This window comes from Phocoena sinus, chromosome 8 (genome assembly GCF_008692025.1).
Source record: "Phocoena sinus isolate mPhoSin1 chromosome 8, mPhoSin1.pri, whole genome shotgun sequence".
In the NCBI taxonomy this organism is placed as follows: domain Eukaryota; kingdom Metazoa; phylum Chordata; class Mammalia; order Artiodactyla; family Phocoenidae; genus Phocoena; species Phocoena sinus.
This window is the reverse complement of record NC_045770.1, coordinates 109,560,991-109,575,240: the sequence shown is the minus strand read 5'-3', so window position 1 is coordinate 109,575,240 and position 14,250 is coordinate 109,560,991. Positions and strand designations below refer to the sequence as shown.

General features: G+C 67.4%; 1 protein-coding gene across 1 annotated transcript in view; it reads left to right on the top strand.

Moving 5' to 3' along the window:
• MUC5B (mucin 5B, oligomeric mucus/gel-forming) overlaps positions 1-14,250 on the top strand; it is a 37,167-nt gene that overhangs the window by 6,068 nt on the left and 16,849 nt on the right. The window contains exons 10-33 of the mRNA XM_032641237.1: positions 173-298; positions 428-545; positions 634-772; positions 1,078-1,188; positions 1,292-1,361; positions 1,737-1,874; positions 2,211-2,375; positions 2,745-2,839; positions 3,828-3,954; positions 4,182-4,437; positions 4,871-4,923; positions 5,048-5,148; positions 5,273-5,424; positions 5,909-6,047; positions 6,169-6,282; positions 7,167-7,346; positions 8,049-8,288; positions 9,198-9,354; positions 9,626-9,754; positions 9,943-10,090; positions 10,203-10,246; positions 10,321-10,518; positions 10,745-13,302; positions 13,362-14,212. Of these exons, the coding sequence (XP_032497128.1) occupies positions 173-298; positions 428-545; positions 634-772; positions 1,078-1,188; positions 1,292-1,361; positions 1,737-1,874; positions 2,211-2,375; positions 2,745-2,839; positions 3,828-3,954; positions 4,182-4,437; positions 4,871-4,923; positions 5,048-5,148; positions 5,273-5,424; positions 5,909-6,047; positions 6,169-6,282; positions 7,167-7,346; positions 8,049-8,288; positions 9,198-9,354; positions 9,626-9,754; positions 9,943-10,090; positions 10,203-10,246; positions 10,321-10,518; positions 10,745-13,302; positions 13,362-14,212 (6,409 nt within the window). The remainder of the gene's footprint in view (positions 1-172; positions 299-427; positions 546-633; positions 773-1,077; positions 1,189-1,291; positions 1,362-1,736; positions 1,875-2,210; positions 2,376-2,744; positions 2,840-3,827; positions 3,955-4,181; positions 4,438-4,870; positions 4,924-5,047; positions 5,149-5,272; positions 5,425-5,908; positions 6,048-6,168; positions 6,283-7,166; positions 7,347-8,048; positions 8,289-9,197; positions 9,355-9,625; positions 9,755-9,942; positions 10,091-10,202; positions 10,247-10,320; positions 10,519-10,744; positions 13,303-13,361; positions 14,213-14,250) is intronic.

Sequence of the window (14,250 nt, the reverse complement as noted above, 5' to 3'; positions counted from 1 at the left end):
GGGCGGGGGGGACGCCCCCGGAGGCTCGGGGCCCCACGCTCCTCTCCCCTTCCGCCTCACTCTGAAGATGGCTAGATGGGGCAAGAGGCGCCCCTTTGGGGACCCTTGGTGGCACATGGAAGGCGGGAGCAGGGTGGCTTCCTGGGGCCAAGCCCTGTCCTCCTCCCCACAGCCCAGACGTGCCCCCTGAACATGCAATACCAGGAGTGCGGCTCAGCCTGCACGGACACCTGCTCCAACCCTGAGCGCTCCCAGCTCTGCGAGGACCACTGCGTCGACGGCTGCTTCTGCCCCCAAGGCAGGTCCTCCGGGCCCTTGGGGACCGCCCCCTACCTGGGCCTTTGCCCCCATCCGGTCGCTGTGTTTCCAACGCCTGGGCCCAGCCTCCGCTGACCACTTGTGCCCCCCGCCCCCCGCTGCTCCCCAGGCACAGTGATGGACGACGTCACCCACTCGGGCTGCCTGCCCCTGCGGCAGTGCCCCTGCATGCACGGCGGCCGCCCCTACGCCCCAGGGGCCTCCTTCACCACCAGCTGCAGCTCCTGGTAGGTCTCCCGGCCGGCCCCGCCCCTGCCCCGCGTGGGGCTCACCTCCCCCTCACCATGGCCCCTCTGTCACGGCTCCCCACCCCAGCACCTGCTCCGGGGGACTATGGCAGTGCCAGGACCTCCCGTGCCCGGGCACCTGCTCCGTCCAGGGCGGGTCCCACATCTCCACCTATGATGAGAAACTCTACGACGTGCACGGGGACTGCAGCTATGTCCTAACCAAGGTGAGCTCCGCCTGCTGGGCCCTCCCGGGACCCTCCGTCCTCCTCCACCCCAGGAGGGGTTCCATGACGGCCATCCGAGCGGTGAAGTCCCCCGGGGTTCCATTCCGAGAGGAAGCTCACACACATGGGGCCCAAGGGGCTCCCAGGTCTGGACAAGCCGCCCAGAGGTGACCAGGCGCCAGAGGCCCCGGACCCTGCAGGGGCTTCCTGGGCACAGGGCACCACACACACACACACACACGGTCCCTCCCTGCCCGGGGTGGGGGCTGGCCGACCCAGGACACGGGTGGGCTCTGTGCCGTCAGATATGTGCAGGCAATGCCCTCACCGTGCTGGCCGAGCTGCGGAAATGCGGCCTGACGGACAACGAGAACTGCCTCAGAACCGTGATGCTGTGGTTGGACGGAGGCGACACGGTGAGGGCCCGGCTGGGGGGCGGCGGCAGCGGCCCTCCGCGGGCTGGCCGGCCGGGCTCCGCCCCACGCCCACGCTGACCGCGGCCCCGCCTCCTCCCCCCAGACCATCCAGATCCAGGCCAACGGCGGGGTGTTCGTGAACTCCATCTACACGCAGCTGCCCGCGGCAGTGGGTACGTGGCCCCCGGGGAACGGGCCCTGCGGCGGCCAGGCGGGACCTCTAGGTGGCGGCACCGAGCCAGCAGAGTCCCTCGCCAGCGCTTTGTGGCCTTGGGAGTCCCGGAAAGGCCCAGGGCTGGGTTCCCACCTGCAAGGTGGGGCCGTCACGGGCCTCATCCGTGACTCCGTGGGGACCCGTGTGGCGCAGACTCCGTGCCCGGCCTCACAGCAGCGTCAGCGGTCACGGCCCGAGCACACGTGCGAGTTCCTGCCCAGCTCCCGGGCCCCGGAGGGGCGGCCGGGGTTCCTGCAGGGCAGCCCCCCCGAGCCCTCGGCTCAGGCTCGGCTGGTCAGCACGGCGGCCTCTGACCTTCCCCCCCAACCCGCAGCCAACGCCACCGTCTCCAGGCCGTCATCCTTCTTCATCCTGGTGCACACGGGCCTCGGGTTGCAGCTGCAGGTACAGCTGGTGCCCCTCATGCAGGTGTTCCTCAGGCTGGACCCCTCCTACCGGGGCAGGATGTGCGGTGAGGCCAGCGGCGGGCTTGGGGGGCTGGGGGCGGGGCGTGGGGGGGGGGGAGCGGGGGGTGGGCAGTCAGCGGTTCCCCGGGCGCAGCAGGGACCCCGGCCCCGGAAGGCGGGCGGGGAGGATGGAGAGCAGGACAGGCTGCCCTCACAGCAGGCTTCATGTGGGGGCTGCCCGCCCCCCCACCAGGGCTCATCTGCAGATGGTTTTGGAACCAACATCCTGGGATGGGGCTCTCCGGCGGGGCCACGGTGTGGTGGTGCCTGTAGGACCCGGAGGCTCCCGGGAGCCCGGGCCGAGCTGGGCAGCCCGCTGACGCCCACCCCCCCGCCCCCAGGCCTGTGCGGGAACTTCAACCAGAACCAGGCCGACGACTTCCGGACCATCAGCGGTGTGGTGGAGGGCACGGCCGCCGCCTTCGCCAACAGCTGGAAGACCCAGGCCGCCTGCCCCAACGTCAAGAACAGCTTGGAGGACCCCTGCTCCCTCAGCGTGGAGAACGGTATCCCCAGCCTGGGGGTGGGGGGGGGCCTTGGGTTACCCTGCGGCCGGGCCTGGGAGCCGCCCGTCTGTCTCACCCGGGCTCCAGGGTGGCCGGGGCTGGGGGGTGAGCGGGGCGGGGTGCGGGGTCACCGACAGGCTGCAGGCCCACCCCCGGGGGGGTGCCCGCTGCCCTGTGAGCTGGGCCCACGCCGCGCGGCTGGCGAGCCCCCAGCTCCGGTTCGGTTCCCCCAGCGGAGCGGCCCCCACAGGGCCTGCGTATGCCGAGCGGCGGCTGGGCGGGTGGGCAGGTGCAGGGGAGGAGGTGTGGGAGGAACGCCAGTGACCGCTGAGCTGCGCCCGCGACGGTCCGCGTGCCTGCCCTCCCCAGAGAACTACGCCCGGCGCTGGTGCTCTGTGCTGACCGACCCTGCTGGGGCCTTCTCGTCCTGCCACTCTGTCATCAGCCCTGGGCCCTTCCACTCGGTGAGACCCCCGGCCAGCCCCTGGGTGGGGTGGGGTGCTGGGGGCAGGACATGCCCCACTCCCGGCTCCCTCTCTCAGCACCGCCCACACCTCCGTGGCCGAGGGGCATCCCACTCTAGGGACATGGCCACTGCTGGTGTGTTCGGCGCCTGGGGCGGCTGTACCAAAGGGCCACAGACTGGGGGGGCTGACAGCCGGAGGCATCTACCCACTGCCCAGGTCCTGGAGCCTGAAGGTTAAGATCATGGTGCTGGCAGAGGGTCCCCCGGGAGTCCTTCCTGCCTCTCCTGCTTCTGGGGCCACGACGCTGCATCACCCCAGCCTCTGCCTCGTGGCCTCCTCCTTGTGTGTCTGGGTTCAAAGCTCTCCCATAAGGACACCAGGTGTGTGGGTCCAGGCCCACCCTAATGACCTCATCCTAACTTTGTCACATCTGCAAAGACCCTGTTTCCAACAGGGCCACGTTCACAGGCCCTGGGGTCCTGACGTGGACACATCCTTTGGGGGGGACACAACTCGACCTGACAGTTGGCTCACAGGCCGCTTCTCTGGAAGCCAAAGCCCTAACGCTCAGTGACTCCAGCCCCCGGGAGTGTGTGTCCACAGCTGGAAGACCCAGGCCCACCTTGGGGGACTGCACCCCGTGCCAGCACCCTCCCGGCCAACTCAGCTCCAGACATCTCCGGCCTTCAGTCTCCCCCCACGTGCAGCTCAGCCAATGACGGATCTAGAACTCAAGCCGAGCCCTGTCCTGGTCCTGCAGAGACCCCTCCCTTGGACCCTGTCCTCAGCCTGGCCTGGCCTCTCCCATCCCTCAGAGCAGCATGTCCCCGCCCCCACCACCACCACCGCGGCCTTACACCAAGCTCCCCGCGGGAGGCCCCGCTGCCCTCTGTCTCCTGGCCCAGACGGGGGTCCCAGGAAGGATGGACACAGAGAGAAGGGTCCCTGGTGGGCTGGGGTCACTGACGTCCCAATGCCCCCCCAGAACTGCATGTTTGACACGTGCAACCGTGAGAAGAGTGAGGACTGCATGTGCGCGGCCCTGTCCTCCTACGTGTGGGCCTGCGCCGCCCGGGGCGTGCTGCTCAGCGGCTGGCGGGACGGCGTGTGCAGTGAGTGTCCGCCAGCCGGCTTCATGGGGCACGGGGTGGGGCTGCGGGGGGACCGGAGACCCTGGGGCGCACCCCACCACCTGTCCTCAGCAAGAGCCTTAGGCCTCCCCACCCCGTCCAGAGGGGAAGCCAAGTCTCGGGCCGCTCCAGCCCCAGCTTGGACGTGGTCAGGCGGGGCTGGACGGCCTGCCCGGCTACTGACCTGTATGTAACCTGCCGGCCCCCAGACAAGTACATGAGCAGCTGCCCCAAGACCCAGAGCTACGCCTACGTGGTGGACAGCTGCCAGCCCACCTGCCGCTCCCTAAGCCAGGCCGATGTCACCTGCCATGTGGCCTTCGTGCCTGTGGACGGCTGCACCTGCCCCTCGGGCACCTTCCTGGACGACACCGGTGGCTGCGTGCCTGCCGAGGCCTGCCCCTGCTACTCGCATGGCTCTGTGCTGGCTCCAGGGGAGGTCCTGCACGACAACGGTGTGGTGTGGTGAGGCCCCTCCCCACTGTCACCCCCTCCCCGCTGTCATGCCCCCCAACCCGCCTGCTGCACACACAGAGATCTCCGTGCCTCCCCCAGGGGACTTTAAAACACGGGGGACGCCCTGGGGAGGGAGTTCAGCCCCGTGCACCCCGTAGCCATTCCGAGGGGACCCCTCCTCTGGCCCGGGAAGGTGTTCCAAGGGTCTGAGGCCCGTGGGGGGCACGGGGTGTGCCTGTCCTGGCCTCCCCCACCCCCTCCCGCCCGACTCCAGGTACCTTCCCGGCACCTCTGCTCATTCACTCAGTGCCTCGCCGTACCCCAGAGCCGGCGCCTGCCCCCCTCACGACAAGGCCCGGGGGCCCAGCCAGCCGAGATCTGGGTGAGGTCTGTGCGGCAGCGGGCAGCTGCCCAGACCGGCCATCGTTCTCATCCCTTGCAGTTCATGTGTGAGCGGGAAGCTGAGCTGCCTGGGAGCCGTGGAGCAGAGCACAGGTTCTACCCACCACCCACCCCCGCCCGGGCCTCCCCCCGTCAGGGCCCCGCACCAGCCGCCGACGACCAAGGGGAGGGGCTGCTGCCGGGCCGGGCGGCCCACCCAGCGTGGTCTCCTCCTCAGGGTGCGTGGCCCCCATGCTGTTCCTGGACTGTAGCAACGCCTCCGCGGACACGCAGGGGGCAGAGTGTGTGCGGAGCTGCCACGTGCTGGATGTGGACTGTGTGAGTCAGCTGGGAGGGCACGGCAGTGCTGCCCGGGGCCAGGGCTGGGGGGCAGCGTCCCCTGCCCCTCGGTGTCCCCGAGCCGAGCCGGACGAGCCGCTGACGGACGTCCGCCTGTCCACAGTTCAGCACGCGCTGCGTGTCGGGCTGCGTCTGCCCCGCGGGGCTGTTGGCCGATGGGAGCGGGGGCTGTGTGGCCGAGGAGGACTGCCCCTGCCTGCACAACGAGGCGGCGTACAAGCCTGGGGAGACCATCAGGGTCGACTGCAACACCTGGTGTGTGGAGGGGCCGCGGAGGGGGTGGTGTGGGCGGAGGCCACGGGGACCGCGGCCCGAGCGGGCCTTGGTCAGGATGTCCTTGGCAGGAGGCCGGAGAGGAGCTGAGGCCTGGAAGGCCCTGGGCGGCCCGTTCGTCCTCTGGAAGGTGCCCAGGGACCGGCTTTCTCTGCCCAGCAGACGGCAGGGCCGGTTGAAGCTGCCCCCGGGGCCGTGGGCCCTGCACCCCAGGCGCCAAGGCTTAGGGGAGCCCGCAGACAGGAGCCCAACTCGGGGGTGGGGTGTCAGATCCCACGTGCCCCAAGCTCCCTGCTCCACTTAACCCCTCCAGCCTGGGGAGGGGCACCACCGCACTCCTGTTTTATGGAAGAGGCACTGTGTCCTCGTCCTCGTCACAGTCGTGACAGGCTGGGCCGCGGCCGCCTGGTGAGGTGGTCTCCTGGCCCGGCCCCCTGAGCAGGGCATCACCTCCCCTCCCCTGCAGCACCTGCAGGGGCCGCAGGTGGGAGTGCAGCCACCGGCCCTGCCTGGGCACCTGTGTGGCCTACGGGGACGGTCACTTCATCACCTTTGACGGCGAGCGCTACAGCTTTGAGGGGAGCTGTGAGTACACGCTGGCCCAGGTACGCGGCCCCCCTCCCTCAGCCAGCACATGCTGGCCCAGGTACATGGCCCCTCGCCCGCCCCCCCGGCCAGCGAGCTGGCCCTGGGGCCGTGACCACGTCCCTCTCCTCCCCTTCCCAGGACTACTGTGCGGGCAACGACGCCAGCAACGGGAGCTTCCGCATCGTCACCGAGAACGTCCCCTGCGGGACCACAGGCGTCACCTGCTCCAAGGCCATCAAGATCTTCCTGGAGGTGGGGGCACCTGGGAACCATCTCCCTCCCTCTGCAGCCCCGTTGGAGCCCCAGCCGGGGCCCCTGGACCTCCAGGAGTGGCCTCGGGTCTCAGGGCTGCAGTGACAGCCACAGCCCGGGGACTTGCGACCTGAGAAATTAATTCTCTCGTGGTTCTGAGCCCAGGCTCCCGCCACAGGCTCCAGGCGAGGGTCCTTCCTGCCTCATCCAGATTCTGGGGGCTCCTGGCTTGTGACCGTGTGCCCCCCGATCTCTGCTCTGTCCTCACACGGCCCCTCCTCTGTGTCCTTTTCACCTGTCTGACCTGGTAGCAAGCCCCGTCCCTGGATCTGGGCCCTCCCTAAATCCACGACGGTCTCACCTCCAGATCCTTCACTTCATCACATCTGCAAAGACCCTTTTTCCAAATCAGGGCACATTTGCGGATCCTGGGGGTTAGAACTTGACGTGTCTTTTTGGGGGGCCTTCATTCAGCCCCCCACACCTGGAGTGACCAGTTCTAGCAGAGGGTGGTCAGAGTTCACAGTGCAGAGAGCAGAGCTGCTGACTGGGGGCCGCTTCCCACCCGCCCCAAAGGTGGGGAGAGGCGTGAGGAAGGCAGCAGAAGCATGGGCGGCAGGCCCGAGATGGGGTCGGCTGGTCTCCTGCAGCTCCTGTGCCCTCCGCCCCACTCTGCTTGCCCACAGCTCCCAACTTCCCACACACCTGTGCGGGCTCCCAGCCTCTCACCTCAAGTTTGCAGACAGTGTCAGGAGTCCGGCTCACTCCTGACGCCAGCCCCGTGCATTGGGACTCTGAGCACCCACAGAGCCCCTGTCCTGGGCCACGGGGGGAAGGGGGCTCCGGCCCCAAAGCTGGCCCCTCAGCTCCCTGCCCCTCTGCAGAACTATGAACTGATCCTCCACGAGGGTTCCCACAAGGTGGTGCAGAGGGGGCCAGGCGGAGACCTGCCCTACAAGATCCGTTACATGGGCATCTACCTGGCCGTCGAGACCCGCAGTGGCATGGTCGTGTCCTGGGACCAGAAGACCAGCGTGTTTATTCGGCTGCACCAGGAGTACAAGGTGGGGGTGGCAGGCTGCAGGACCCCCTTGGGGAGGGACAGAGCTCTTACTCCTAGACCTGGCCCAGCAGTGCAATCTGGCAGCTGACGGACTGCTGAGGGCTGGGGAGGCCATGCACAATGTCCGCTTCCCAAAGGGGCATGTTGAGACCAAACCGACCAGTGGGCGTGTCAGTCCTGGTTGGAAAGCGCTCGTGGCTCCCTGGTCTCTGCACTCAGCTGTTCCATGCCCGCTGGGCTAAGGTTCTATAGGGGAGCAGGTGCCTGCCTGCCTGTCTGTCTGCCTTTCTGTCCATCTGCTTACCTGTCTACCTGCCCACCTGCCTGCCCACCTGTCCGCCTGCCCACCTGTCCACCGGCCTGCCTGCCTGTCCATCTGCCCCACTGTCTACCGGCCCACCTGCCTACCTGTCCACCTGCTTATCTACCTGCCCACCTGCCTGCCCACCTGTTTACCTGTCCACTTGCCCGCCCCTACCTTTCTACCGGTCTACTTGCCCACCTATCCGCCTGTCCACCTGCCCACCTGCCTTCCTGCCCACTGCAGGACTCCTCGTGCACCCCGCCTTCCTGAAAGTTCACTGGGTGCTACCTGGGGGAATAGGGTGGCCTGCAGTCACGCCTCCCAGGCCAGGCTCTGTGCTGCTCCCTCAGGCCACCCCCTGTAGCCCCACCCTGTGCCCATCTCTGTGTCCATCTGCAGGGGAGGGTCTGCGGGCTGTGTGGGAACTTTGATGACAACGCCCTCAACGACTTCACCACGCGGAGCCAGTCCGTGGTGGGCGACGTGCTGGAGTTCGGCAACAGCTGGAAATTCTCCCCGTCCTGCCCGGACGCCCAGGCCCCCAAGGACCCCTGCACCGCCAACCCGTACCGCAAGTCGTGGGCCCAGAAGCAGTGCAGCATCATCAACGCTGTCCCCTTCAGTGCCTGCCATTCTCAGGTGGGCCGAGGGGGTGCTGGGGCTGCCTCCTTCCCTCCTGGAGGGACCTGGGTCTGGCCCAGGCCTGTCCTCCGGAGACGGCCTTGACCCTGACCATTGTACACGGCACACTGTGTGGACCTCCCGCCAGGCGGGTGCCCACGTCCCCAGTCCTGCTCTGCTTTCCCTGATGGAACTCAGCCTCATCCCCTGGAAACGGGGCTGCGAGCCACCCAGGGAGGACCTCAATGTCACCTCTCGGTCCTCCCCCACATTCCCTGAGCCGCCAGCCCCCAGCACGGACAGAAACCTCAGGGGGCCTCAGCCCAGCCGGGCCCCACGGAAGCGGAGGATTGCCACGGCCTGAGAGCCTTCCCCGAAGCCCTTCCCGCCACTTAACAAGGACCGCAGGGCCCACGCACCGACTCGGTCTCGCGATCCGGGACTCGCGGGTGCCGAGCACGCGGCGTAGTGGGGCTGGTCCGCGGCTGACGCTGGCCAGCCTGCGTGAGGCCTCGCGTCCCGCCGGGCTCGCAGCCCCCGCCCGCACCCTGGGTGCCCTGCCCGCTGGCTCAGAAAGTCCTTTGTGAACCTGACACAGCAGTCTCCACCTCGGGCGGTGCTGCCCGTGGTGGCAGATGCGAGACACGGTGGCCCTGGTCTCTGCCACCTGGGAGGGAGGAGCGGTGGGCACCCCCTCACCCTGAGGAGACAGCACCCCGTTTGCCAGGACAGGTCACAGCACGGTCACGGGGAGGGCTGGCCTACAGCTAAGTGAGTGGCCGAGCAGAGGCGAGGGAGGAGTGGCGGGGGTGGGTGCCCAGGTGGGCGCGTCGCAGACGGCAGGTGGGGGGTTGCCGTGCAGATGGGGAGCCGGCTGCCCAGGGGCCGGGGATTGGCTCTTCTCACTGAGCAGACCCCACCCCCCAGGTCGACTCCACCAGGTACTACGAGGCCTGCGTGAGCGATGCGTGCGCCTGCGACTCGGGGGGCGACCGCGAGTGTTTCTGCACGGCCGTGGCCGCCTACGCCCAGGCCTGCCGCGAAGCGGGCGTGTGCACGTCCTGGCGGACCCCGGACATCTGCCGTGAGTCGGGCTCTGGCCATGGTGACTAATGAGGCGCCAGCTCTGGGGCCTGACGGGCACGCGTGCACACGTGAGGACACGTGACACGTGTGTACCACGCGTACGTGCTCACGTTCGTGTGTGTACAAGCCAGACAGGCAGGTCGCCCCCAAATGGGATGGCTCAGCGGGGGACAGGAACTTGGGGGGCAGGCCCTGAGACCCCTCGGACCTGGGAGGAGTGAGGTGACGGGGCCCGGCGGGCGCCCACAGCCTCTCTCCCCCTCACTCAGCCCTGTTCTGCGACTACTACAACCCCCAAGGGGAGTGCGAGTGGCACTACCAGCCCTGCGGGGACCCCTGCCTGAGGACCTGCCGGAATCCCCGCGGGCACTGCCTGATGGACCTGCCAGGCACGGAAGGTGAGGGCAGGCTGTTCCAGGGAGGCCATGCCTCGTCACCCCAGCACAGCCGCAGGCAGCGGGGCAAGGGGGCTCCTGCCTCCCCACGCCCACCCTCGGGACGGGGGGACAGAGATGGGTGGCGGCTGGGGCAGCCCCACCACCTGGCCTGAGAGGGGAGTGTTCTCCCTGCCCTGTGCCCGCCCCAGGTTGCTACCCAAAGTGCCCACCCAGCAAGCCGTTCTTCAATGAGGACCAGATGAAGTGCGTGGCCCAGTGTGAGGGCTGCTACGACGAGGATGGAAACTACTATGATGCTGGCACCAGGGTCCCCACGGCGGAGAACTGCTGGAGCTGGTGAGCCAGTGGCGGAGCGGGGGTGGGGTCTGGGAGGACAGGAAGCAGGGCCGGCGCACACAGTAAGGCCTGCGCCCTGCTGGCCCTCAGCTCTTCTCTCTCTGCCTCGCAGCGACTGCACCTCCAGAGGCCTCCAGTGCACATACAGCCCCGCGGGTAAGCGGGGGCCTGTTGGTTTGAGGGATGGGGGCTGGGGGCTCTGAATGAGCCCCGTGCCTGTCCGTCTCCAGCCTGTACGTGCACCTATGAGGGCAGAACCTATACCTATGGAGACGTCATCTACAACACGACCGACGGGCTGGGCGCCTGCCTGATCGCCATCTGCAGAGACAATGGAACCATCGTCCGAAAGGCCGAGGAGTGCCCCGGAACCACACCCACAATGCCTTTCACCTTCACCAGCACTGCGGCTCCGCCCTCCACCACGGGTAAGCCTGGCAGACACACCACTGGTCCTGCCTCACTCGCCAGAGCCCCTGACCCCGGTGATGGTCTGGGTGCCAAGGGAGAACCCAGTGGGCACCTGGTACAGGTGTCCTGGGTGCAAAGGATGGCCCGGGGCCAATGCTGGGGCAAGGGGACATGAGTCACCTCTCCTCTGGGCTGGCGAGGACGCAGAGGAGGCTGACGGGGACCCCGGCACCCCACCCACAGGCTTGGTCCCCACACCCTCCACCGTGTGCGTGCGGGAGCACTGCCGCTGGTCCGACTGGTACGACAGTGGACGTCCAGAGCCGGGCATGGAAGGGGGCGACTTGGAGACATTCGAGAACCTGAGGCAGAGGGGCTACCAGTTCTGCCCGGCCCCAGCGCATGTCGAGTGCCGGGCCCAGCAGTTCCCGGATACGCCTTTGGAGAAGCTGGGTCAGAAGGTGGAGTGTGGCCAGGCCCGGGGGCTGACCTGCCTCAACAGTGAGCAGAACACCCTGCTCTGCCACAACTACGAGCTGAGGGTCCTCTGCTGCGACTACGTGCCCTGCAGCACCAGCCCGGCCCCAGGCACCAGCCAGCGGCCATCCTCCCAGCCCCTGCCCACCTCCACCCAGACCACACCCACCAGAGGAACCTCCCTCCTGTCCACGGCGGCCTCCACCTCACAGACCCCATCCACCAAGTCCACCTCAACCGTGACCCAAGTGGGCGGCAGCTCTGTGGTCCCGGCCACCACCACCTGTGAGCCCCGCTGTCAGTGGACAGAGTGGTTTGACGAGGACTACCCCAAGTCCGAAAAGGCCGGAGGGGACGTCGAGTCCTACGACAAGATCAGGCGTGCGGGAGGGGCCGTGTGCGAGCAGCCCCAGGGCATAGAGTGCCAGGCCGAAAACTTCCCCAACGTGAGGCTGGAGGAGCTGAATCAGCACGTGCACTGTGACGTCAGCTTCGGCCTGGTCTGCAGGAACGACGAGCAGGTGGGCCTGTTCAAGATGTGCTACAACTACAGAATCCGCGTGCTGTGCTGTGGGTACAGCCACTGCGGGGAGCCCACGTCCCCCACCACCACTGCCACTGCATCCACTGCTACAGTCACCACTGCCACCTCTACAGCTCCCACTGCCACCGCATCCACTGCCACAGCCCCCACTGCCACTGCTTCCACTGCTACAGTCACCACTGCCACCTCTACAGCTCCCACTGCCACCACATCCACTGCCACAGCCCCCACTGCCACTGCTTCCACTGCTACAGTCACCACTGCCACCTCTACAGCTCCCACTGCCACCGCATCCACTGCCACAGCCCCCACTGCCACTGCTTCCACTGCTACAGTCACCACTGCCACCTCTACAGCTCCCAGTGCCACCACATCCACTACCACAGCACCCACTGCAACCTCTACAGCTCCCACTGCCACCACATCCACTGCCACAGCCCCCACTGCCACTGCATCCACTGCCACAGCCCCCACTGCCACCTCTACAGCTCCCACTGCCACCACATCCACTGCCACAGTCCCCACCCCCTTAGCCCCCACGTCCCCCACCTCCACCGCCACAGCCACCACTGCCACAACTTCCACTGCCACGGCCCCCACTGCCACCTCTACAGCTCCCACTGCCACCACATCCACTGCCACAACCTCCACCGCTACAGTCACCACTGCAGCCACCTCCACTGCTGCCACTGCCACAGTGGCCACCTCTGCTACCACAGCCACCACGTCCCCCATGGCCTCCAGCACCACCACCGCTGTGCCACCAGCCACGCCACACACAACATGGCTGGGGAGCACAGGGGTGACCAGGTCCTCCGCCAGCAGTGCCACACCAGCACCTTCCCTTTCCACGGGGCTGACAGTCCGAGTGACATCCTCGAGGCCCAGCCACACGGGCACGCTCCCAACATCTGCTGTGGGGCTCCTCACATCTCCCCCAGCGTCCACAGGGCCCACCATCCCATGGAGGGCCACGTCGGTCCTCCCGACTCACACAGCCTCAAGGGGGCCCACGCCGGCGTCAGTGACGACGCAGACCTCCACGTCTCAGCTGTGGACGGGAGCAGCAGTGAGCACAACGGGCACCACCTCCACAGGCCCGCCTGAGACCAGCACATCGGGAAACCTGTCGTCGACGGCCACCACCACCTGTGAGCCCCGCTGTCAGTGGACAGAGTGGTTTGACGAGGACTACCCCAAGTCCGAAAAGGCCGGAGGGGACGTCGAGTCCTACGACAAGATCAGGCGTGCGGGAGGGGCGGTGTGCGAGCAGCCCCAGGGCATAGAGTGCCAGGCCGAAAACTTCCCCAACGTGAGGCTGGAGGAGCTGAATCAGCACGTGCACTGTGACGTCAGCTTCGGCCTGGTCTGCAGGAACGACGAGCAGGTGGGCCTGTTCAAGATGTGCTACAACTACAGAATCCGCGTGCTGTGCTGTGGGTACAGCCACTGCGGGGAGCCCACGTCCCCCACCACCACTGCCACTGCATCCACTGCTACAGTCACCACTGCCACCTCTACAGCTCCCACTGCCACCGCATCCACTGCCACAGCCCCCACTGCCACTGCTTCCACTGCTACAGTCACCACTGCCACCTCTACAGCTCCCACTGCCACCACATCCACTGCCACAGCCCCCACTGCCACCTCTACAGCTCCCACTGCCACCGCATCCACTGCCACAGCCCCCACTGCCACTGCATCCACTGCCACTGCATCCACTGCTACAGTCACCAGTGCCACCTCTACAGCTCCCACTGCCACCACATCCACTGCCTCAGCCCCCACTGCCACTGCTTCCACTGCTACAGTCACCACTGCCACCTCTACAGCTCCCAGTGCCACCACATCCACTACCACAGCATCCACTGCAACCTCTACAGCTCCCACTGCCACCACATCCACTGCCACAGCCCCCACTGCCACTGCATCCACTGCTACAGTCACCACTGCCACCTCTACAGCTCCCAGTGCCACCGCATCCACTACCACAGCACCCACTGCAACCTCTACAGCTCCCACTGCCACCGCATCCACTGCCACAGCCCCCACTGCCACTGCATCCACTGCCACAGCCCCCACTGCCACCTCTACAGCTCCCACTGCCACCACATCCACTGCCACAGTCCCCACCCCCTTAGCCCCCACGTCCCCCACCTCCACCGCCACAGCCACCACTGCCACAACTTCCACTGCCACGGCCCCCACTGCCACCTCTACAGCTCCCACTGCCACCACATCCACTGCCACAACCTCCACCGCTACAGTCACCACTGCAGCCACCTCCACTGCTGCCACTGCCACAGTGGCCACCTCTGCTACCACAGCCACCACGTCCCCCACGGCCTCCAGCACCACCACCGCTGTGCCACCAGCCACGCCGCACACAACATGGCTGGGGAGCACAGGGGTGACCAGGTCCTCCGCCAGCAGTGCCACACCAGCACCTTCCCTTTCCACGGGGCTGACAGTCCGAGTGACATCCTCGAGGCCCAGCCACACGGGCACGCTCCCAACATCTGCCGTGGGGCTCCTCACATCTCCCCCAGCGTCCACAGGGCCCACCATCCCATGGAGGGCCACGTTGGTCCTCCCGACTCACACAGCCTCAAGGGGGCCCACCCCGGCGTCAGTGACAACGCAGACCTCCACGTCTCAGCTGTGGACGGGAGCAGCAGTGAGCACAACGGGCACCACCTCCACGGGCCCACCGTCCACCTCGCACCCT